This window comes from Cupressus sempervirens, chromosome 3 (assembly GCF_028749045.1).
Source record: "Cupressus sempervirens isolate cs-2001-9-10 chromosome 3, ASM2874904v1, whole genome shotgun sequence".
NCBI classification, from domain to species: domain Eukaryota; kingdom Viridiplantae; phylum Streptophyta; class Pinopsida; order Cupressales; family Cupressaceae; genus Cupressus; species Cupressus sempervirens.
This window is the reverse complement of record NC_143120.1, coordinates 144,158,502-144,183,969: the sequence shown is the minus strand read 5'-3', so window position 1 is coordinate 144,183,969 and position 25,468 is coordinate 144,158,502. Positions and strand designations below refer to the sequence as shown.

The 25,468-nt window shown below is 34.3% G+C and overlaps 2 protein-coding genes across 7 annotated transcripts in view; one reads left to right on the top strand and one right to left on the bottom strand.

Moving 5' to 3' along the window:
- Positions 1–25,468, bottom strand: part of LOC149565160 (calcineurin B-like protein 4) — a 214,487-nt gene that overhangs the window by 118,716 nt on the left and 70,303 nt on the right. For all 6 annotated transcript variants that reach the window (XM_089818707.1, XM_089818706.1, XM_089818711.1 and 3 more), the window contains one exon: positions 8,214–8,296. In XM_089818707.1, coding sequence (XP_089674833.1) covers positions 8,214–8,296 — 83 coding nt within the window. The remainder of the gene's footprint in view (positions 1–8,213; positions 8,297–25,468) is intronic.
- On the top strand, positions 1,950–3,412 carry LOC149565161 (uncharacterized). The gene is made up of 3 exons (XM_089823337.1): positions 1,950–2,307; positions 2,442–2,730; positions 2,849–3,412. The coding sequence occupies exons 1-3, from the start codon at positions 2,033–2,035 to the stop codon at positions 3,410–3,412; spliced, it is 1,128 nt and encodes a 375-aa protein (XP_089679463.1). The 5' UTR covers positions 1,950–2,032.

Genomic DNA, 25,468 nt, shown 5'->3' with positions numbered 1-25,468 from the left:
GAGTCACTACCAAGTCCAAGTCGGGTCGCGAGTCAAGTTACCCTTGCCGAGTCCGAGCCAGGTCCGAGTCACATTACTTTGGTTTTTCCACTAATACTTCATGATATGCTAACTAGAATATTTGTCTTGCTACAAGATTTTTATTGTGTACATTATATCCTTCAATGCTTCTTTAATACTAGGCAATATTCCATCACCTGTATGCTTACAAAAGGAATGCAATACATATACCTTCAGTGCTGCATTTATTAGTTATGAGCTATGCTCCATGGGGACGCGTACCCTGCCTCTGTACCCTAGTACCCGTACCGGGTACGAAACGGGGACGCGGGTACAGATTTTGGCCGTACCCTGCCACGTCCCTTTTTGAGGGGAAAGGGGACGGTCCCCGAAATGCTAAAAAAAGTTTCATAGGAAACTTGGGTACGGATTTCCGTACCGGGGACGGCATTCTCGTCCCTCGCCCGTACCCTTTTGCCCACGCCGTCCCCTATTTTCCAGCTGGCCGCGGGTGAGTTAAAAAGTTAAAAAAAATTTAGTCTTTTCTATTCCGCCTAGGGCCCACATGGATGTTAAGTTGTTAACCCTAATGTGTCTTCTTAAATAGTTAAAGTTGGAGTTCATTGCTCATTTGGAGTTGTTTGCAAGTTGGGAAGAGGAAGAGGAAAACATTGAACATTCAACAACAACAAAAGAGGAGTGTGTTTTGGAGGTGGAAGAGAAAGTTTTGCCTTCATTTCTACTTCATTCCAGGTATTTTCTACTTCATTGTTGTTTGTTGTCATTTTTCATTTTTTTCAATGACATAGAGAGGGCATGTTAATGGAACATTGAAATATTTTTTTTTTCTATAACTTGCAGCAGTATACTATAAATCATTGTAAAATCCAAAGGCAAAAACATGAGCAGCAGTGAGAGTGAGGGAAGTAGTGATAGCATGGAAGTTGCCATGCAAGAAACTCAAGTGTCATAATTACAAAGACCAAGAAAAAGACCTAGGGCAGCCATTGATGAGCCTAATGTGGATGTCCCTATGGAAGATGCAATGCCTAATCCATTTGAGTGCCCTTCCAAAGCCCTAAAACAATATGCCAAAGGCCCATTCAACCCTAAGAAACCTCTCCTACAATTTGCCACAAAAGTAGACAAGAATAAGAAGAAAAATTCGGGGGTTAGTAGGGAATGGGAGTGTCATTTATGTAAGAAGCATTATTTTGAGAGCTACACAAGAGTGTATTGCCATCTTTTATGGATAGGTGGGCAAGGGGTGAAAGGTTGCAAAAAAATTACGGAGGAAGAAAAACTTGAGGCCAATAGGTTGTATGTGGAGGGGGAGTTGTTGAAATCCGGGGGTCCTATGAGTAGCACACCCACACCCTCATTGACTCCCACTAGCACTGTTAGTAAAGGGAAGGGAAAGGCCAAGACTAAGAGAGATACCAATGTGGCTGATTTATTTAACATACAAGCAAAAGATAGAGCTAAAGAGTCCATTGGCAGATTTCTTGTTGCTCATGGCATACCATACCATGTTTCTCGTTCCTCATTCTATAAAAAAATGTGCAAAGATATTTATGCTGTTGGTCCCTCATTTGTATCACCAGGAGAGACTAAATTACGCACCACTATCCTTGACAAAGAGTACTCAAATGTAAACACTTTGATGGAGGATATGAGGCAAACATGGATGAGTGATGGATGTTCTATTATCATGGATGGTTGGACCAATATCAAACATCGGCCACTCATCAATCTTATTGTCACTAGTACAGCAGGGGCCTATTTTCTTAGAGCCATTGATTGTTCGGGAAAAAAGAAGGATGCATCCTTCCAATTTCAGATTTTGAAGGATGCTATAGAAGAGGTAGGGACTTCAAATGTTGTGCAAGTAGTCACTGATTTAGCCTGTGTGTGTAAATCAGCTGGATTGATAGTAGAAAGCACCTATAGACACATTTTTTGGACCCCATGTTGTGTACATGCATTGAATAACACCTTGAAGGACTTTGGGAAAATTGATTGGATAAAGACTATGGTGTTTGAGGCTAGAGACGTGCAAATATTTATTTGCAATCATCACACATCTCTTGCATTATTTAGGACATTTTCCAAAAAAAAATTCCTCAAGCCTGTGGAGACTCGATATGCTAGCTACTTCATTTTGTTGGAGAGGATGCTTGAGGTCCAAGAGGCCTTACAATCCATGGTGGTCAATGCAGAGTGGAATAGATGGCATGAATCAAGCACCCCAGATGGAAGACTTGTCAAACGAAGAATCCTAGATGAAAATTGGTGGACCACAATGAGGTAAGAAACTTAAGAATTGGTGGATATCATAATTGTTATTATTGCTGATTTAATAAAAAAAAATTCTGATTTAAGCACTTGTTGATTTTTTTAACATATTATGTTTCTCACTTGCAATTTTCTTTCATTTGCAGATACATTTGCTCCTTCATTGACCCTATTGTGCAGGTCATTAGATATGTTGATACTGACTCTCCTAGCCTTGGAGAGATTTATGAGACCTTTGATAGCATGCTTGGGCAGATCAAGCAAGCTGTTAAAGATAAGGAACCTACTTTGGAGTTTTATGAGGAGCATCTTAAGCCCATTGTAATGAAACGGTGGAACACTATGAACAACCCACTTCATATGGCAGCCTATGCAGTCAATCCAAAATGGTATGCACCAAGGCCTGGGAGAGTGCCTCCATCTAATGATGAGGAGGTGATTTTAATTTATTAAAGAATTCTGATTTTATAATACATTTTTAAATATTTTATTTTATTTGTAAAGTTTATAAACTCTAAGTTCTCACTTCTTAATTTTTGTTTGTTCAATATAGGTGAAGGATGGCTTCTTCAAGGCCCTTTCAAAAATGTATAGTGCAGAGGATGCTGCAAAAATTCGAGAGCAATGGCTTGACTTTGCCAATCTTCGTGGTCCAACATTTGGTAGACCAGAGGCGAGGACTGATAGAGCTACATTAGCTCAAAAGGACCCGATTGGATGGTGGACATGGCATGGTAGAGATGCACCTGAGCTGAAAGCCCTTGCCACCCGTCTTCTCTCACAGGTTGCGAGTTCCTCTGCTGCAGAGAGGAATTGGTCTACATATAGCTTCATTCAATCGGTCAAGAGGAACAACCTTACCTCTAGACGATCAAAGAAGCTTGTGGTTGTTCATAGTGTATTGCAACTACAGGAGCGACAGCGTCTTGAGTATCGACAGACTCCAGCACTACGTTGGGATGTTAATCCTGAGGATGCATTGCAGATTGATGAGGATAACACACCCCCAGGGCTGCTTGGAGTTCCATTGGATGAGGACCCTCTGCCTACCCCTGCCAGTGATTCAGAGGATGAGATTGATGATGATCTTGATTTAGATAGAGATTTAGATTCCTAGAGGACAACCATATATTTGGCTTTCTGCTTTTCAGATACTCAGATACATTATTGCTTTTGATTATTATGGAGTTGGACATCTCATTTACACTTCTAGTGTTTACTTTCATTATGTCATTTCGATTTTCATTTCATGCATGATGATGATAGATTGATACTTGGAGCCTTTGGGCATTTTTGCTAATTGTATGCGATATTCAGATATATCATCATATCATATTCTCATTTTGATTCTAATCTTAATAGTTTTCAATTTCCATGTATTCTATGGTGAATGGTTTATCAATGTTATGATTTATCATTGTTATGGTATGCATATCAGAAATATATCTCTAAAGAAGTCTAATTCTCCATATATTAAAAATTTAAAATCCCCTATATTTTATAGCCGTCCCCTGAGGTCCCGTCCCCTAAATTTTGGCTTCGACCCGTACCCGTACCGGAAACACGTTCCCGTCCCCTAAAACGTCCCCGTCCTAGAAACTCCGTGGAGCATAGGTTATGAGTCTCTAGCAATGAAGTTCCTGTTCTAGATCTGGTAAGTGAAGTATATATAGTAAAATAAAAAATGCCATGGATGTTATTTTTGTTCCATCCATGTTTTCATGAATCTCCTGCAAGTCTGCTCAAACATACCATGCATGACAATTCTTTAATCCTTTATACGTTTCTTTAATTACTTTATGCCTTGCCTTCTCAATTCATGGAGCCGATTCAAGCAGATTTTTCCATGAATCAGCAATTCAGGCGATTCATGAGAAAAAAATTGGCTGATCCGATTCACAACTCAAGAAAAATCACCCAGGTTGAATTGAATCACCAAACCGACAATTCAGGCGATTTCATGGCAATTCTCGGAACTCTTCTTTTAATTGATATTTGTTGACATCGAATTAGTTCTAAGATGATGTCTATTTGGGTTATTTAAGTCATGCATAGGAAGTATTTGGCTTTTAGTATTGCTTTATTTTGGCTAACAGTGGTGGCAAGTTTGGGAAAGGAGTGGCTTATGTGTTTACAAGAAAAGGATAGCATTTCAGAGGGTTCAGCATGTTGTACAGATGAAGAGGCAGATGGTCGATGCAGATGCATGTCTACATGCAAAAAGGATTAATTAGAGAGATAATTCATAGTCACTCCTTGTGTATAGAAAATGGTTGTAAATTATAATAAAGGATTTGCTATTGGATTTATTGTAACTTAATGCTATTGTAATGACCCCTTTTTAAACTTTTTGACCTGATGTTCAAATTTAGTATAAGTTATGAAGTCATTTAGATTAAACATGCCTTGGATCCTTATTTATTCAACATTTGAGGAGTTGAGTATTATCATTTTATTATTTTAATCTATTTAGTAAGTTTCATTCTATAGTGCCAAGCAATCTTCTCTCTCCTGGTTATGACTCTCTGGAGATGGTAGATTGACGGTGCAAAGGACACGTGAAACAAGCTACAAGTGGCTCCCTGGAGGATACCGTCAGGTGCTCGAATTTACTCCGCCTCTCCCTCCACCCACTCCCTATCTGAAGATGTCATAGCTCAGATGAGAGCAAGCTTCCTGGACTATAGTTGAAAATACATTTAATAATAAATTCTAAGGCTATATAATGTAACAATATCTTTTATTATCATAATTATTTCCATATTATTACTACATGAAATATTGATCATTTTGTATGCATATATATATATATATATATATATATATATATATATATATATATATATATATATATATATATATATATATATATATATATATATATATTCACTTACCTATAGCATGTATTGATATTTCCAATATCACTTTAATGTTTTACTCATATGAATTGCTTATATAATTCCTTAACCATTTCCTAACTATATTGAATTGAATCAATTAAACAATTAACATAACTCATAGCGTAGAGTCATCATTAATGGAATTCCAAATGTAATCCAATACCAATACCTTTGTCCATGAATTAATATCAAACTATATGAAAATGCATTAATCCGGAGTAGAATGAAAGTTGATGGTAATCACACCTGTTGCACCCGATGTCAGTCCTTACGCAGGGTAACGTTAGCACTGCTTGACCCGTACGGTTGTACTCTTGGAACATAGAAGTTATCAGAGCCATGACACAGAGACAGACAGTCCTTTAGCACCGGATGATAGCTTGAATACATGTGCAGATCTTAACATAAATGTAGAGTTAGCTCTCCCTTATTACTTGGATTCCCTGTTCTTTCTCCCCTTTTTCAACATCAGTAATATTTCCTCTTATATGATGAATCGAAAATGGTGTGTTTCTTGGAAGAGACACATTCCATGCTCCTTAACTCTTGTCTGATTATCATAACAATTATTGGTTCCTTATTAGCTTGATAGTTATCATACTTGTGTCTATATATGATCAATGGTTATACTTGTAGTTAGTATACTTGCTAATTATTTCCCCATTGTCATCGTATAGTTATTGCCATATCCTTTACTTAAAATAATGTACATTAATCAAAGACTCTAATATGACTTTGATATTCAATTTGTCTTGATAATACTGATGATGACAACTATTAGTCTCAACTTCATTGTCTTTTCTCTATATGAAATGATATAGATCAATTATCACGGCTTCTCCATATTGTATGATTCTAAAATGGATTGATTGTCCATCAATAATATCTACCATAACTATGTTGTCAAATTGATTTTATTGTATTTTAATTGATCATTAAAGGTATCATCTTGTTATTATTATTAAACATTATAATTAAGGTTTCAAATAGGGGATATGACAGTTCTTCTGATCATTATACTCTTCCTCCCCATAATCTAAATGCCCCCTCTCAATGTTATTTTATTCTATATATACTCTTATATTTATTTTTAAAATTCACATCTTTTCATAAATAAATACTATTGATAATATTATATTACTAACATAATAATATATTAATAATATGAATTAAATTTTTCATTAATATATTATTAATATTTATACTGATAATATTACATAATACATTACCTTATTATCTTAGTACCATATTGTTATTATATCAATGATATACTATTATTTATTCTTTAATAATATTAATAATATATCAATATTTCTTTTAATATATTATAACATTAAGAAATAATATATTATTCTTAATATTTATTTATCATGGAATTATTATACGTTTATCTATAGTCATTTACTCTAATAATTTAAAATATTTATATATTTAAAAAAATTTACTTATATTACCATAATTAGGGGGACATGACAGCCATAGGAATCTATATGTATATGAGGATAGGATATTCCTCTTCTATACCCTGTGTATGCAAACAAGAGGACTACAAAACTAAATCATCAATATTCTTGGTGTAATTAAGTATTTACTAATTACACTTAAGTTTACTTAGGATAATGCATTTTCATGTTAGTTGTCATTGAGACACATAAGAGTTTGCATTCTATTTTAGCACATGGTGTAGGTGAAACCCATTTGCACTTAGTTGTTGTCTTGCACTTCATTATTTGTGAGCTCCACCTTTGTGTTCTTATCACATTATCATCCTCTCATTGTTGCACATGTTGCACATACTTTGTTACACAATGAAGAATGATCCATCTTTAGTGGACATGTGATTACACCTTGTCTAGTTGATAGGTTATCACTTGCATAACTCCTAGTTATCATGCATTGCCTATATATTGAGGCACATCTACATTGTATTTCATTGGTTTAGGTATCCATTTTTATTTTGTCAAATATTGAATCATTCATTTGATCATCATTTTGACTCTCTTGTGCTATCACATGAGCTTCTAGATCTTGGCATCTTAATTCTTTACCTTAGGCAAATTCTTACAAATATTAAAACTCTATTTTGTTTGTGAGGCTAGACTCGAGGTTTTCTTCACCCTACTCTTTCCAACTGGTGTCACTGGTGAGTCGGGTTGTATGTAGGTTCAATATTAATAAAAAAAAATATTTGGCTATGGCTTTTTACCTATCAAAAAAATGGGACATTACATCAAATCCCCTAAAAATCCTTCCAATTATCCCCAGAATATTCTAGTATTGTTGTGTTCAACATTGCCAAATAATGCTTATGAAAACAGAAACCCACATTTTTCTTTGGTCTTTTTCTTTTTCACCTTTTTGGCCCATTACAAACGCAATATAGGTCAAAGGCTAAAATCTTTGTCAATACCCAAGAAGTACTCGCCAATTTAAAATAAAATCTCTACAAGTCAAATGTGCAAAAACTCACCATAGGAAATCATTGGCAAGTACTTGGTAACTTGCCAAGAATATAAACTATACCATTGTCAATATCCAAAATTTCACTAAGTTTTTTGCAAGTCTATGTTTTTTATCAAAGATAGAACTCCAAAATTTTCACTGAGTTTTTGCCTAGTCTATGTCTTCAAACAAAGATAGAATGCACTCCAGATGAGAAAGTTGACGCTTTTGTGAAGGAAAACTATCATATGACAATCAAGTAGACTAAGTCATCTTTAGAAAATGAAGGAATGAAAGGTGAGCACATGAAACTAATTAACAAGGTCAAGCGTGCACAAAAGCCAGGAAACAGTATAAAGGCAGAAACCCAAGATTGGAAACATTTGAAATGCAATGGTACACAATTAAGAAATAAGAGACATTTTCATCAACCACAATGGTTCCGCAGAAAGAAAATTTTGGTACATACAATTTCCTAGAAAGAATGCAATTGAGAAGGCTGTTGATGAGATTTTTTATTTGATCCATTCATTTTTAAAGGCAACCATATTTGAAAAGAATAAGTACAGCTAATACCTTGTGAATAAGCCCATCATCAATAATAGAACTGCTCAATTTCTTGAACAGCACATACAAGGCTTCCACTTCATGGACGTTAACTGTCATGAAATCAGAAAAATGTAATTGAAACAATGAACTGCAGTTTAGGTGGAGAATCTATTAAATAAAACTAGTCTATAATAAATCACAAAAATCTATTAAAATGCTATACAGTTTCTGTATTTTAATTGTGTAATAAAAAATTCATTAGCTCTAATCTATTAGAATTCAAGAAGCCTTGAGAAGGTATCAATAAAGAAAACTTGTGTTCAATTTCATGTAGCCAAACTGATGAAATTTTCAGAAAATGCACATGAATCATACAATCTGAAAACTTTGCTGGATAATGATAGTGTTAGACTCCAGTCTACTAATGTGTCATTTATGACAAAATTAGATTGGAAGTTTTGATTATTGAACAAGAAATTTGCAGGCTTGCAGTTTTCCATAAATGAAATCTTCTTACATAAGTCGTTTAAAAAAAGAAAAGGAAAAAAGGTTCAACGACAGTCATATAAAGACGATTTTATTGCCATCTGTATCAAATGATAAGCAGAAAGAATAAAACAGATATGATCATTGTTTTCAAAGACAGTTGAATTCAGAAAATTAAGCTAGTGCAGATACATGGATGTAAAGCCACATTAGAAATGAGGACTTTCTTTATATTGAAAAATGTCTATTTAACATGATGTACGGCATTCGTTTCTTCTATGCAACTATCATGCCAAAGGTGTGCGTTGAGTCATGATATTAATAATTTTCTATTCCATCAATGATGACAACTGTTATGTTTCTATGCTGTGTAACATTGGTTGTCAGGTTGAACCAACTAAGACAGCATTTTTGTTTCAACCTGTACAAACAAACTGACAGGGGTATATGTAAAGTTCACTTTTTAATAAACTATATTAAGGAAATGGGTTTCATATAACCGGTGGTTTGAAATAAGCAAATAGCAGGAAGAAGTTGAAACCAACTCCAACTTATTTCCTTTGAACTTTATATATGCCTAATTCCTTCAATTCAAATTAGGTATGATCAGCATATATGAGTTCTGTTGAACTATAAGGGAGAAAATAATAACACATGCTGTGAAAGAGTATATGTGAGCAGTTTCTCGGATGGTTGAGCATGTTCAAGAAAAGGTTGCATGGTTCTGAGTGATATTCAAAGGCATAATGGTTTCAAGGTTATCTCTTTGGTAATGATTAGCACAATCTGTTAATGAAACACGGTACAGGTATATACATATGCATCAGTGGCTCTTTTCATCTATAACAGAGATATAATCATAACAGTTGTCTTCACTCTGATTTTATACTAATAACTCTGATTCAGTTGAAATTAGTATAAAAAGTACTTTGATTGAAAATGTTGTTAAATTTATTTGAAATACAGATATGATCAGCATCAGATAATATTCAGGCAGTGATATTGTCTCATGTTGACTTGTATCACAGAGTGCCATATCGACTTGAATTCAGTGAACAGAACAATATCCGTTATTATATGAGAACAGATTTCAAGTTGCAGAAGGGAAGGTGTTCTTGAATTTGAACTTGTTAACACATTGATCATACATATTGTTAAATATTCAGTATGTGGGGATTTTTTTAAAATTTGAAAACAAAGAAGTTACAAATGTTTGATCATACATATCATAATCAGTTGTATTTTCAAATGTCTTAGAGTTGGTGCTTTGAAAAGTCTGAGTCGGGGCCTAGATTATTCAAAGAGTCGATGCTATGTTAGGGGTTTGGTGGCTCCTGAAGGTTGATGCCCTTAAATATTGTAATCAGATTCAAATTTCTGAGGCTGGATTAGGACAGCGGATCCTAGCAGCATTACTTACTGTGGTTTTTCCCATCTTGGATTTCCATGTCATATTCTTGTGCATTGTCTTCTTGTCTAATGGTGTTTATCTATTATCTTTGATTTTGTGATTTTGTTTCTATTACGGGAAGTAATTGGTAAAATGCTTCCTTGATATTAACAGAGATCAAATGATCAATAGATACAAATGAATAAATGATGTTTCCTTAGGAAATGATTGTCAAGAATAGAAATATTCACAATAGATTACAATAGATAACCATTAAATATAAATAGAAACTATCTATTATTGTAACTCCCTTAATGGTTAATCTATCCACTACACCAAGTTATCCTCTAAATTTGACAAACTTTTCTGGACTTGTTATCTCTAAAAGTTGCACCCTTGACTGAATTCGAAAACCCCAATCACTTTGAGAAACATGGAAACACTCTTGGGTAGTGGGTGTACCAGAAATAAGAGTGAATCTCTGGGTTCTAGGCCGGCTCCTTATGATGCTTCACCTATTTTCTCTTCAAACGTACCTTAAAACTTGGGAGGGAAAGAGATAGAAGGATAACAGAATTAAAATTTTAACACTAAGGTGATGCACCAAACTTGAAATGAGATTGATATTTTTTAACACAATGAAATCTTCCTTAAACAGTTCAAACATGACACAATTCTTATAACAATTGCAGATGCAACAAATTGAAGGATTCTCACTAAGACTCAAGATGAATCACAATAATGACAACAAATCAGTACCTTTCATACAACAAGATGGAACTCAGAAAAGGTCTTCAAACAACTCCTTCATTCAAAATTTCAAAGGCTGATATATAGCATTCCCATAATTGTTACAAAGCAATTTGCACTCAAACTATGAAGGATTCAAGAAGAAATCACAACAATAGCTCTTTTACAAAAAACTCAAAACCCTCACAAATAAGTCTCAAGCCCATACTTATGCATTTTTACGTTCAACTGCATCATAAATGCAAAACACCAACTCCTTGGGTGAGCTCAATCAAAAAGACACTTTTTGAACCCCTAAAAGACTTCAAAAAGGTGTACAAATGGCTCAAAAGACAGAGTCCCAAAATATCATCATAAAGACCCATCTCAAATGCAGTCATATCTCCAAAATAAGCACTCAAAAGCCCCTGAAATGCAATAACATTTCAACTAACTTCCCATCCCATCACCTTCTCATCTTTGCAAAAGATATCTAAGTTTTGGCTTTCAAAAGTAAATATCTTAATTTTCCATCACAACTTCATTTATAATTCATTTATCTAGTAAATGAATTATAAATGAAGTTGATCAAAATAACAACAATATTACATAATTCATAATTCATTATTTTTGATATATTTTAATCATATTTTTAAAATATATTAATTTAATAATAAATTAAATCATTTAAAGAATATTTTTAATATAATCTAGATATACTAAAGATAATCCCAAATTATTAGTTACTTAATATTAGTATTTTGATATAAATATTACTTATTATAATATTTATTTAATAAAATTTTAATCAATATTAATTAGATTAATATATTAATTAAGTGATCTAACTTATCACTTAATATCATTAATCTAATTAATATTTATTATAATTTTAATAAAGAAATGTTATAATAAATATTATAATATCTAGAAAATAAAATATTTATCGATCTTCTAAAAGCTAAATTAAAATATTTCTAAGACAATTATGACCTCCACTATAGTCTTGGACATATATATTTTAAAGGCATTGAACCTTCTCTCTGCACCCACATTACTAGTGGACTTGAAAAATATTTAAAACTAAAAAAAACGACGAGGAAGATATTAGGGGTTTTAACCCTAAAGCATTTCAATTTTCATTTTATCTTTTGCTATTGCGTGAGCTTCAGCCATGGATGAGGGTTTGAGCTGGAAGAATGGAGTCTGTTGCACTTTCTTGCCCTTCTCCTCTGCACTTCATGTTTCAGACCTATTGCATTCACACTTTGCAGCTACCATGGAAGAGAAAATGGTTTCGGTGAGGCCTTTTGGAGCTTTTGGTGGCCCGATTTTACTCTTGCTGGGCATTTTTTGTGTAGCTCGGCATTTTTTTGGGATCAATGGCAGATTTCTAGGCGCTTTTTTACTACTCCTTTGTGCTGGCCGCCATAAGAGAAAAGTGAAGCTTTTTAAGGTTCAAAAGGTACCATTCTCCTTGGAGAATCCGGATAAGACTTAATACCTTTTGCTTTGAAAAATCTAGGAGCCTCTACCAAATTTATATAGCTTATAAGGGTTGTGATATATATGCTGAAAATTCCTTTTCTTAGAAAGGATGATAATGAAACCCTTATTCTTATGAACATTCTTTAGGTATGATTATGCATTTCTTGTTGGCTCTCTTGATATTTCTAAAAATAAAATCGGCCATCTCCATATAATTGCAAGAAAGTGTGGAGTCTTTCTTATTCATTTCTGTCTGTAAGGGTTTGCTACTGTCATCTGTTATTGACATTTTCGTGTGCTCTACAACAGTCATAGTTTCTTCTGGGGATTCTGAAAATAATTGCTTTCCATTTTGCCTTTTGATACTGAATTTTCTTTTCGTGATCATCAGCAATACATAAAGGAAAAAGTGCTTGATATTTTGTTTATAACTCTTTCTGCCATTACATGTTCAATGCATTGCTTATTGAAATACTGATTATTGCTTCCTTGCATGTTACTAAACAAAAACTACACATGTTGCATATTTTCTTCATTGATTGTGTTTGCAAGGAAACATGAATTTAAACCATCCTCTTGTCATGATGAATCTGAAACATTCCTTTGTACCTTGATTCTTGTTCATGTTCTGTAACTGCTCTCTACTTCAGCATATATACCAGCTGTTCATTGAGATCAAGAAACATCACAAGGCTTTCTCTTTGTTATTATTGATGAATTGAAAATACTATTTTTCTTAACTGATTATACTTTTAGTATGTTATCTTGTAGTAGCACTATGACAGTAATTTGATGCTCTCTCAGTCAGATTTTGAAACAGCAAATGATCTCTAAAACATGTAATAAATTGATCATACCTTTAACTAATTGTTCTCATTGTATGTCACTTTGTTGAACACTTCCAAGACTTTTATGCATCTGCTGTAAAAATGAAAGATACTCCTGGATGCCATCGTAGAACTTTTCCCCATATATCTTTGCTGCTTGTATAATCTGAGCTCATGTTTTACATTTTCTGTAGCAACTTCATTCTCTTCTGATTACCACAGAAACCATTATTTTGCTCTGATACTTGGAAGTGATGGAAAACAATTTGCTTCTATAGTTTTGATTCCAGATAGATGTTCTCATGTTTTGAACATATGAAATTCTTTATCGTTATGGCATTTCTCTGATATGGCGACAACTGCTAGTATACACTTGCCATCTAACTTTGATACTTTATAAATACGAACATGACCTTTAGAAACATATAGATGTTGATCTGCTCATATATATATGCTGATGTACTTGTCCTTGTGCTCTTACTGTACTTATTTTCAAATTTGCTTCTTGCATGCTCTTTCATGTCCTTTGTTCATGCACTTGATCTTTACTTTCAATTTGATTGCTGATTCACGTTGGCATACTTGATTATTTCAAAAATGTATTTGTGATCTTTATCTCTTATTAACAAGCTCATCTCAAACCCTTGTGGGAGCCACATTTACATCCACTTGTTAATTAGAGATACCTGTTACTGCACATGGAACAAACTAATTAGAGAGTAAATCAGGATTTCTATTTGAAAATGTGGATGCATGTGTGGGGTATAATGATGAGGTAGACTAGTTATTGCTTAGATCCATTGGATCTCTCCATTTTTTCATGTGATTGTAGGATTTGGCACTGGAACATGAGGAAACAGGAGCAACAAGGCATCTAGAGCGTGCATGGTCAAAGTGAGCAACAACATCGTGAGTCATTCAGGCAATGACTCGCCCCTATGACTCTTTATGCCTTATTTCCTCTTTTTCACACGTGTTCATATTTTAAAATTCAAACTCTGACTTTGCTTTAGCTAGTTTCACACCTTGTGTGAAACATTTGAACATATTGATCAATAAAGTATTAGATTTCCAGAAAAGCATGTAAAATTCAGTATTATGTGATTTTTTTTTCTTCATCAAATGTAATGTTTCACTTTTCTTGTTTTACATGAAATCAAAGATTTGGACTTGGCAAAACACAAAAATGAACCTTTGATTGGCATAACTATGGCTCTACCTTAATTTTAACCAAGAGGCTTGGTGAGAATGTTGGCATCTGGTCCGCTGTAGGAACATACTACAAGTTTATTGTCTCGTCTTCAACTAGTTGCCATATGTAGTGACAATGAACACCCACATGCTTGATTCTTTCATGAAAGATTGGGTTTCGTGCTAACTTTATAGCGACTTTGTTATTAACAAACAAAGTTGCCGGGCTTGTTGGTTACATTTGCATATCCCCAAGCATCTGATGAAGCCAAACAACTTCACAACCTACCTTAACCGTCCCTCTGTATTCAGCCTCTATAGAGGACAGAGAAACTCCCTACTGCTTCCTACTGGTTCAGAAGCCAAACAACTTCACAACCTACCTCAATTGTCCCTTTGTATTCAGACTCTATAAAGGAGAGAGAAACTACCTGCTACTTCTTATCGGTCCATGTGACGGCACCGAATCCCAAAGCGAACACATATCCAGAAGTTGAAATTTTATCATCAACAAAACTTACCCAATCTGAATCTGTGAACCCACTGAGTTTAGGATTAGAACTACGAGAGTAAAGAAGTCAATAATCTGTAGTGCCCTTTACATAACGAAGCACATGCTCTACTGCCATCCAATGATCGACCTTGGGAACTATCATAATGTGTGAGATGTAGCTGGCTGCGAAGCTGATATCAGGTCTAGTAGCAAAGAGGTACATGAAGCTACCTACTAGTTGTCTATATGCAGTAGAGGAGAATTATATTTGGCTGATAACTTCAGACTTTTCTCCATGGGTGTAGATGCAGGTTTGCAATCCTACATACAAAACTTGTCTAGCAGAGCTCTAACACATTTGGACCAAGAAATGAATATACCAATAGACTGTTGCTAAACCTCAACACCTCAGCAATAACGCATGAACCCAAGATTAGTCATATCAAAAGACTAGCATAAACTATGTTTGATTCCCTAAATCAAAGATGTTGAACTATTGGTGATCATCAAACCATCCACATAAATGACCAGAAGGATGATCTCATTGTCAGTAGTCTTGATGTACAGATTTGAGTCTGAAAAAATCCTCTAGAGGCCTTGATCACTGAGTTACTTATCAATTTTCATGTACCATTCCCTAAGGTCCTACTTCAAACCATAGAGAGCTTTCACCAATCTAAGAACTTGGTGTTCTTTACTAGCAATATTGAAACTAGGAGGCTACGTCGTGCAAACCTCTTCTTGTAGGTCACCATTAGAAAGTACTCTTGACATCCATCTCATGGACCTTCTAGCCAAACTGCTTTTCCATGGCTAGGGCTAATACAATTTTGCTCATTTTTGTTGTAGGAGCAAAGGTATCCTCGTAATCAATGCCTTGATGCTAAGAAAATCCCTTCACAACTAAACGAGATTTGTGCTTATCCAAAGTGCCATCAAACTTGTATTTTATTATGTAGACTCGTTTGCAACCAATGGGTTTCTTCCTTGGTGGAAGATCAGAAAGAACCCAGGCATGATTCTTCAGCAGGCTCTGGTGTTTAGATTTCATGGCCTGTCCCCACTCTAGAATCTTTTAGCTTCGGAGTAAGTCTGAGGTTCAAACACTATGAATGTTGACCATAAGAGAAAAATCAACTATCTCCGTAGGTTTGTTCTTTTTTTGAGTAGTTTTCCCATCAATGAGCTCATCATCTCAAAGATCAACAAGTTTCTTAGCCCACCACTTAGGCTAAAGAGAAGCACACATTAGTATCAGGAGATGCTCTATGACCAGGTTCCACATGAGAAGAATCCAGATCAAGATTAGATGAAACATCTGCATATCTAGGTGATCTAGCAGGAGAAGCTAGAGGTGTTTGTACAAGAATAACTGGTATAACTAGAGTTGTTGGAGTTGTTGGAGCCCTCCATTTAGGTAGACCTAATGGAAGCCGAACTCCCAAATCATGAGCCTTCATAGGCTGATCTGTTGGATCAGGAATAGGAGAAAAAGGCGTAAATGGTCCTCATTGCTCATCAAAGACACATCATGATTGTACAGGAGACGAGATGTCTCCGTGTCAATCAAGCGATAGGCTTTGTGAAGACTACTGTATCCAACAAGCATGAGTTTTTGACTCTTGGCATCCAACTTGGTATGTGACACATCAAGCATTCAAACATAGGCAAGAGAACCAAAAACCTTCAAGTGTAATGTCCCCTAACCGTTTGTTCTTGTTTTTCGCTAGAATTTGTACTTTATAGTTCACATACTTTTAGATAGACTCTTGTAGTATTCTTGACTAAGGGAGTGCTAATTCTTAATGATTCCATTCACCCTTATACATATTAATTTAAGGAATAACCACTGCTTTATAATCCATACTTACATCAAGACCTCAATCTTCTCCAAATTTATATATATTTATCTAGAGGGCATAGATATATTTATTATAATATATAATATCCATTATATACTCATAATATTTATTCCAACCTCGATCCCTTCTTGTCTTATTTGAACTATATTTGTTCACTGATTCTCTCTTTCTAATCAATACAAGATTATTTATATATGAACCTTTGATCCATTTGCATCTCTTTTCTATATATGTTACTGGTTATATAGATTAGCACTGTATAATGTATGAGATTTAATTTGTTATTAGATTCTAGTCAGCACTGATTGTACCTCCTTATGTATTATTTTCCTCAACAGTTTTGGTGATCTGTACTCCACTATATACTGTGTTATTTCCAGCAATGTATGTGTGCTACGCGTGCTGATGGGAAATCCTCTATTACCCATATTAATTCTCCATTGTCTCCTGAACTGATGAAATCAATTCCTTATAGATATTTGAATTTTGAACCTCCTAATGTTTAGCGATGATCATGATATTGCATGGAGATATTCCTTGGTGTTGTTATCATCTGAACATCCGTTCAATGTCATAAGAAAATAACTTTCTATTTCATTACTTTCCTTAGCTTAACCAAAATTATGCATTCTGAATATTGTATGTATGTATAAAATATTCATTTGATATTTAAATCTGAGCTAACTATGCATGTGCCTCCCTTTGGACTCATATTATTTTATTTCCAAGCACCCGATCATGATCACCGCTTGTGTTCTGGTTATCCACGTAGACTTTCGATGGTTATACATGTATCTCTGCATGTCTCTGTCTGCTTCGAAGTAATCGTTTGTGTTTTCTGTTATGTTTCTTTCCTCTGTAAGTTATGAACTCAATAACTATGCTTATTATCGGGTCAATACCTTTATTTCTTTTTAGTTCCTTATCGCATTCTCTGTCCAATTTGTTTATTCTGTCTTATTTTTTTAAATTCTGATCTGGCGTATCTGATGCCTTATCATGTCTTGCCATCTCAAGAATGATCTATATAGTTTGCTGCCTGATATCTTGGCTGGGTCACTTTGCTAACTGGTCATTATAAAGTATTCTCTTACTCTTATTTGCTGTTAACCCAGAATCCTTCTTAGTTGGTCTTCTTTGGCATTGTCTTGATCCCATCCAATTCTCCCTCGACTTCCTTTCTTATTTATTTATTTCTTCCTTTCCATGCCCCTCCATTCCTGATTTCAAATCTCTTAAAATATCTCTAAAATCCAACAGTTGTATCTAGTGGATAGAATGTCTATTGAATGGATGATTAATCTTTAATATTGCACCTTTAGATTAGTTTTAATATTCCTTGATATATTTTAATGCTTGTTTCCCCTTAACTCTTGACCAATAGCTATTGGTCTTTCTTATTGTAATAAAATGTATAAAAGTCTACGTATTACAATCTATTCAATTTATATGAAGTATTTGATTTAGATAAATAATTCATTATGTTTATTCATTGGATTTATTTATTTATTAAATGTTATCTTATATATTAAATTTTTATTTTTTATGTTATCACCATGATATTTGACATAATACTATATTATATCGATTTGATGATAATATAAATTATGTTTATAATTTTTTACTTAATATTATTATTTATTATTAGTCTATTATTAATTATCAAAACTTATAAATGTGGCGACATGACAGTCCACCTTTCCTCAAATTGCTTGTCCTCAAGCAATGCAAACCTTCCATCAATATCCAAGATAATGTACCTGAAATGACAATTTCAATTTGGGATTAGAAACTTATTAACTTGAAAATATTTTGTCATGTTATTTAAATTAAAGGATAATAAATTAAATAAATTAAATGAAAATAGACTTATCTGATTTGTTGTAGCACTTGTGATTCTCCTTTTGCTAGGTGTTGCTTTCTTTTGGGGTAGGTAAGCCTTCAAAGGTGTAGAGTCTTGTCTTAATTCTTTTCTAAGAAGTAAAACATTTATTAGAATGTCCTCTTAACTTTAACACTCACTGAGAATGCCCTTGATCCAACCTTGACAGAATGTCCTTAATCTTAACACTTGCTAAGAATGTTCATGATGCTCAATACTCCTTAAGAATGTCCTTACTTTTGACACTCATTGGGAATGTCTTTGATTCTTGGCACTCACTAAGAAACATATACTAGAATATATGAAAACATAAAGCATGCACCAAATATATATATAATTAGTGTATGAAGACACGATGCAGACACGAAGCATACACATGTTAGACTTGCATCACATGTTAGTGCTTTAAAAATACCATGATAAGAATATATTCAATCTTGTAAGTCATTTACTTATAAGATCCTAGTTCCCAATTAAAGCCCTTGTTAAGGAGAAGTTGCAATCAGATGCTTAGCTCCTGGGGGAGTGCTTCCTGGGGCTCTAATTAATAGAATAGCTCTCCACTAAGCACCATCTTCTCACAATGCTTCTCGTTAAGACCTTATAGATAATCAATCTTGATATATCCATCCTTCCTAGGAGGGAGTTCTTCCTCGTCCTAGGCCTTATGGACATCCACTCTGAGTGCATCCATTCTTACATATGCATATGATTTTCCTTAACAGTATGTACTGTCCTTCAGAGAATACTTGACTCTCTGCCTCACTTCCTTAAGAATATTCAATTATTGAATATCTTGTGAAGTCCTTCAGAGATGTTAGCTCTCTGCCTCAATTCCATACTAGTAATTTTAACATTCATTTTGAAATGTCCTTGCTTTAATCTTTATTTCCAATTTGGCGCAATTAAGGAATCCTTTACTTAGGCAATCATAACCAGTCCAATGTGATCTGATATTTGCTATTGTCCATACCTGGCTTGATCCTTGATAGATAGTATATTTGTGTAGACATGTCACTGTTCCCAAGGTGTTATTCGGGCAGCTCTGATATGGATTATACTTCCATCTATTATAGTTTGAATAGAGTCTTCAATTTTTATGTGTTCTCAATGGATGAGGTCTCTTCTCATTTTCCGAATATATGAAGTTGTTGTCAATCTAAATGATGATAATCTACAGCCATGTCACTAATGCTTTCCATTGCTTTAAGCTTTTTACTTCATATATTTGCCATCTAAAATAACTGGTTTCCCTTATTATCGCTTACTGTTTGGTCTAACTATTCAATGCTGTTGTATATTCTTCTTCTTGTTTGCTAACTGTACCTATCTTCTTTCATCCTTCTTCCACATATCTTTGATGACCATATTCTGTTCTTATATGTTGATCCTTATTAAAGATTCACCCTACAAGATGGCAAGATCATGCTCTGATACCACTGTAATGTCCCCTAACCGTCCATTCTTGTTTTTCGCTAGAATTTGTACTTTATAGTCCAGATAGTTTTAGACAAAGACTCTTGTAGTATTCTTGACTAAGGGAGTGCTAATTCTTAATGATTCCATTCACCCTTATTAATTTAAGGAATAACCACTGCTTTATAATCCATACTTACATCAAGACCTCAATCTTCTCCAAATTTATATATATTTATCTAGAGGGCATAGATATATTTATTATAATATATAATATCCATTATATACTCATAATATTTATTCCAACCTCGATCCCTTCTTGTCTTAGTTGAACTATATTTGTTCACTGATTCTCTCTTTATAATCAATACAAGATTATTTATATACAAACCTTTAATCCATTTGCATCTCTTTTCTATATATGTTACTGGTTATATAGATTAGCACTGTATAATGTAAGAGATTTAATTTTTTATTAGATTCTAGTCAGCACTGATTGTACCTCCTTATGTATTATTTTCCTCAACAGTCTTGGTGATCTGTACTCCACTGTATACTGTGTTATTTCCAGCAATGAATGTGTGCTACGCGTGCTGATGGGCAATCCTCTAGTACCCATATTAATTCTCCATTGTCTCCTGGACTGATGAAATCAATTCCTTATAGATATTTGAATTTTGAACCTCTTGATGTTTAGCGATGGTCATGATATTGCATGGAGATATTCCTTGGTGTTGTTATCATCCGAACATCCGTTCAATGTCATAAGAAGATAACTTTCTACTTCATTATTTTCCTTAGCTTACCCAAAATTATGCATTCTGAATATTGTATGTATGTATAAAATATTCATTTGATGTTTAAATCTGAGCTAACTGTGCATGTGCTTCCCTTTGGACTCATATTATTTTATTTCCAAGCACCCGATCATGATCGCCGCTTGTGTTCCGGTTGTCCACGTAGACTTTCGATGGTTATACATGTATCTCTGCATGTCTCTGTCTGCTTTGAAGTAATCGTTTGTGTTTTCTGTTATGTTTCTTTCCTCTGTAAGTTATGAACTCAATAACTATGCTTATTATCGGGTCAATACTTTTATTTCTTTTTAGTTCCTTATCGCATTCTCTGTCCAAGTTGTTTATTCTGTCTTATTTTTTTAAATTCTGATCTGGCGTATCTGATGCCTTATCATGTCTTGCTGTCTCAAGAATGATCTATATAGTTTGCTGCCTGATATCTTGGCTGGGTCACTTTACTAACTGGTCATTATAAAGTATTCTCTTCCTCTTATTTGCTATTAACCCAGAATCCTTCTTAGTTGGTAATAATGTATAAAAGTCTAAGTATTACAATCTATTCAATTTATATGAAATATTTGATTTAGATAAATAATTCATCATGTTTATTCATTGGATTTATTTATTTATTAAATGTTATCTTATATATTAAATTTTTATTTTTTATGTTATCACCATGATAATTGACATTATATCATATTATATCGATTTGATGATAATATAAATTATGTTTATAATTTTTTACTTAATATTATTTATTATTATTAGTTTATTATTAATTATCAAAACTTATAAATGTGGGGACATGACATCAAGTGACTAATTTTGGGCTTACAACCTGACCAGGCCTTTGTCGGAGTCCTACAGTTGACCGCCACAGTGGGTGACTAGTTCAAAAGGTAAACTGCGGGGTTAACTGCTTCAGCCCAAAAATTCTTTGAAACATGTCTATGGTCGAGCATGAATCGAACCATCTCAATGATTGTTTTGTTCCGACATTCAACTACATTGTTTTGTTATGGTGTGTGCGATGTGGCTAACTAACGCTTGAAGCCATGAATATCACAGAAGCTAGAGAATTCATTAGAACAAAATTCACCCCACCTATCTAACCTAAGAGCAATAATAGATTTCCCAGACTCTGTTTCAACTAGAGGCTTATACTTCTAAAATACAGTAAATGCTTCTGATATCTTTTTAAGAAAATAGACCCACATTTTTCAATTGAAATATTTCATCAACAGACAACAAAAAAATACCTGGACTCGTGAACAAGAGTTGCCATAGGTCGCAAATATCAAAATGAACAAGAAGTATTTGAGAAGCCCGTCATGAATCGCCACTTTTGAAAGGTGTGCAATGTTGCTTCCCACCCTAGCATGCATCACAAACTCCAAGCCACTAAGTCTAGATCTATGTAAACTCAAGGACAAGCTCTTCCTGAGGAAGCTGAGAAAGATAATGCACATTTAAGTGCCCATACCATTGATGCCAAAGTGAATTGACAAAAGACCACCGAGCAGCCATAGCTAAGTCATGAGAATCACCAGAATCAATAAGTTCGAAAGACCATGATCCTCAAGGCTAACTACAACAACAAATTGAGTCTCCCTATCAGTGATGGTGCATTGATGTGAACTGAAGGTAACATCCAATCGTGGAAAGTGTTGCAACAACTTACTGAGTGTACATTTAGTTCTATCCTTGGACCGTAGTACAAATCGAGGAAAATGAGATTCTAGTAGACTAAATATAAATGTTGCCTTTGCCGACAACAGTGTACTCTTCCCCTCCACCAAAAATAACTAAATCTGAAAAAGGTTGGTAGTCAATAAACCAATCTCTGTGGTGGGTGAAATGACGAGAGGCACCTGAATCAATGTAAAAGACAAACGACTTGACATGATCTACAGGCCTTTTGTCCATTAGAGTGTAAAAGGCAAATTCGGTCTACTCAGTGTGCTCCACACTGTTTTCTTTGGGTCGCAAACCAGATTGCTTAGATAAGGCAGCTAAATATTTCCGACATTCAATCTTCATGTGACCATATTTGTGGCAGTAGTTGCACTAAATGTTCTTTTTCTTGGAGCCTTATGATGCTGGGGAAAAGAAATTTTGCTGAGAAGACTGTTGTGAATGAGATTGTCTTATCCTTCTGAAAGGATTTAGCAACAAAGACTTGCTCTATGAAGGTGGAGCTGAAATTGCTACCGAACTGTTGTTTCCACCAATGTTGTTGAAGCAGAAGTGTGCACAGATCTTTGAACTTCAGATCGACACCAGTAGAAGTGTTGTTGAGAGTCTCGATAAAATGTTTGTAGGACTTGGGTAAAATTTTGATGTTACCACAATGTCCTCTTCCTCCATCTTACGTCTAATGGCAAGCAACTAATCACAGATTTCTTGAATCCTATTCAGGTGTTCCTGGAGCGATTTCCACTCATCCTTAATAAAATAAAAAGTGTTCTTGAGGAAGAAGGCCCTTCTTTTGTCTGAAGTTTCTTGAGATGCTCCCATATCTCAGCAGTTGTCTTGTTCGATGGAATGTGAGGAAGTTGATCATCATCTATGGATGCCTCCCTATTATTCTGATCATATGTATCCTGATCAATACCAGCTTCAATCGGACAATGTGTAAAACCTAGAACAATCTGACTAGTATTCTAATATTCAAAGATTGTTAGCATACGCTGCTTCCACATGACACCATTGAACTTCTGATTTCCCTAGAGAAAAATATTTGTCAAAGGTTCCATAAAGTGCTTTTCAATGATAAAGCGTAAAAATCTATGAAGGCACGTACTTTGAGGTAGAAAATTGGAAGACATTGAAAAAATGTACCCAAAAGAGAGCTCAAAAAATCTAGAAAGAATATGTTGTTGGATTTTGGATCCGTTGGCTCGAAATTGAAGCACCCAAGAAAAATGAACGACAATCCAATTGAGCTCTCAAAAAACACACCAAGAATTTGTAATTAAATTTCACATCCGAAAACACATCTTAGAGATTTCAACAGAACCTTAGTAGGCTAGAAAAATCCCCAAAAATTGCATGTTTCACTGTAAAAAAATGGTAGAAGACCCAACAGTTCTGGCCGCAAATCAAAGATTGAGGTTTATATAAAGCCCAAATGCCTCCAATAGGGCAAAAAACGACCATGATGAGGTTCGAAAATCTCTTTAAAATGGTCATGATTTGGAAAAAATGAGCTTCAAAAACTGTTGAAAACGATGAGAAACCAGCCATTTTTGTCTTGGTATCAAATCTTTGCAGATCGTGGCCCATAAATGGCATCAACAGAGACGTGTCTTGCAAGAAAATGGCCACAAAATGGAGGAAATTTGGTCGCGTGGGCAGCAAGAACTAGACACAAAACGATGCCCTGCACAAAAAAATCTGATTTGGGTTTTAAACGAATCACAACCCAAAAACTATGCATGGAAAAAAATCGTTTTTCAAAGACCAAGAAATATTTCATTCAAAAGGTTTCAATTTTTTTTTTGAAATTTTGCTCTAATACCATATTATGGGATGTAATTGGTAAAATGCTTGCTTGATATTTACAGAGATCAAAAGATCAATACATACAAAGGAATAAATGATGTTTCCTTAGGAAACGATCGTCAAGAATAGAAACATTCCATTCTAGCTAACAAATAACTAGCAACTAATAAAAGTTAACTAAATATTAGAAAGATTATAATATTTACAATAGATAACCCATTAAAAAATTAATAGAAACTATCTATTATCGTAATAGTTTCAACATACAATAAGAAACAATTGCTTAAAGGACTGAATTAAAAAGTTAGTTAAGTTCTATTTACTACTAATTCAACAAACCCCCCAACCCCCCCCCCAGCTTTTGAGTAGTAAATTTGTGTTCTATAGATAGAAACCAAACAAATTTATTTTTGATATGTGATATTATATTATATCAATCATCAAGAATGCAAAATAGAATTGTAGCTCTCAATTGTAAAAGTACCTCCTGCCTATTTAAAGAAAGCATTTGCCCAATCGAGTTAAAAGTTTACTTATAATTTATCCTAATGTGAATAGATCTATTTGCTGCAATACTTGGTAAGTTGCTAGATGAAATAATAATAAAATATGTCAAAAGTTGATGCAGAGAAGCGGTATTCAATCTCCTAACACTCAACAATCACTATTTCAAACCCTTTATCACCAATTGATGGGTTTTTTCTTCACAAACCCTAATTCTAGCTAGTCGCCTATCCAACATGACATTTTGGCATAACCTATGGACAAGACCTGATCTATAGGAAAGGGAACTTGTTTTAGATACCCAATTGGACTTTATCCAACATATCACAAAATCAAGATAGGTTACTTGTATGGAATGCTTCAAAAATTGATTGTCCTACCAATTAGGCCTAAAGGGTTTAATTTGAGACCAAGTGCTCTAGGGCATCAACGAAAAAACATCTCCTGAGATCTTCCAACCACCTCATCTTGATAGGGTCTTTACACATCCAATGACATGTTTAACTTTCCAATAATGCATTTTCAAACTCCCTTTGTACAATTTGCTACACCTTTCATGGTTTCTTGGCCTAGTACATGAAGATATCAAACAAAAAGTCATTCATAACTTTTGCAAAATAAATAACTCACGAAATCGCTTCGGTGAGACAATAGATAAACCTAAAACAGGCATTTCCTCCAATTTGCATCAAGATCCAACGGTGCGCAAGTAA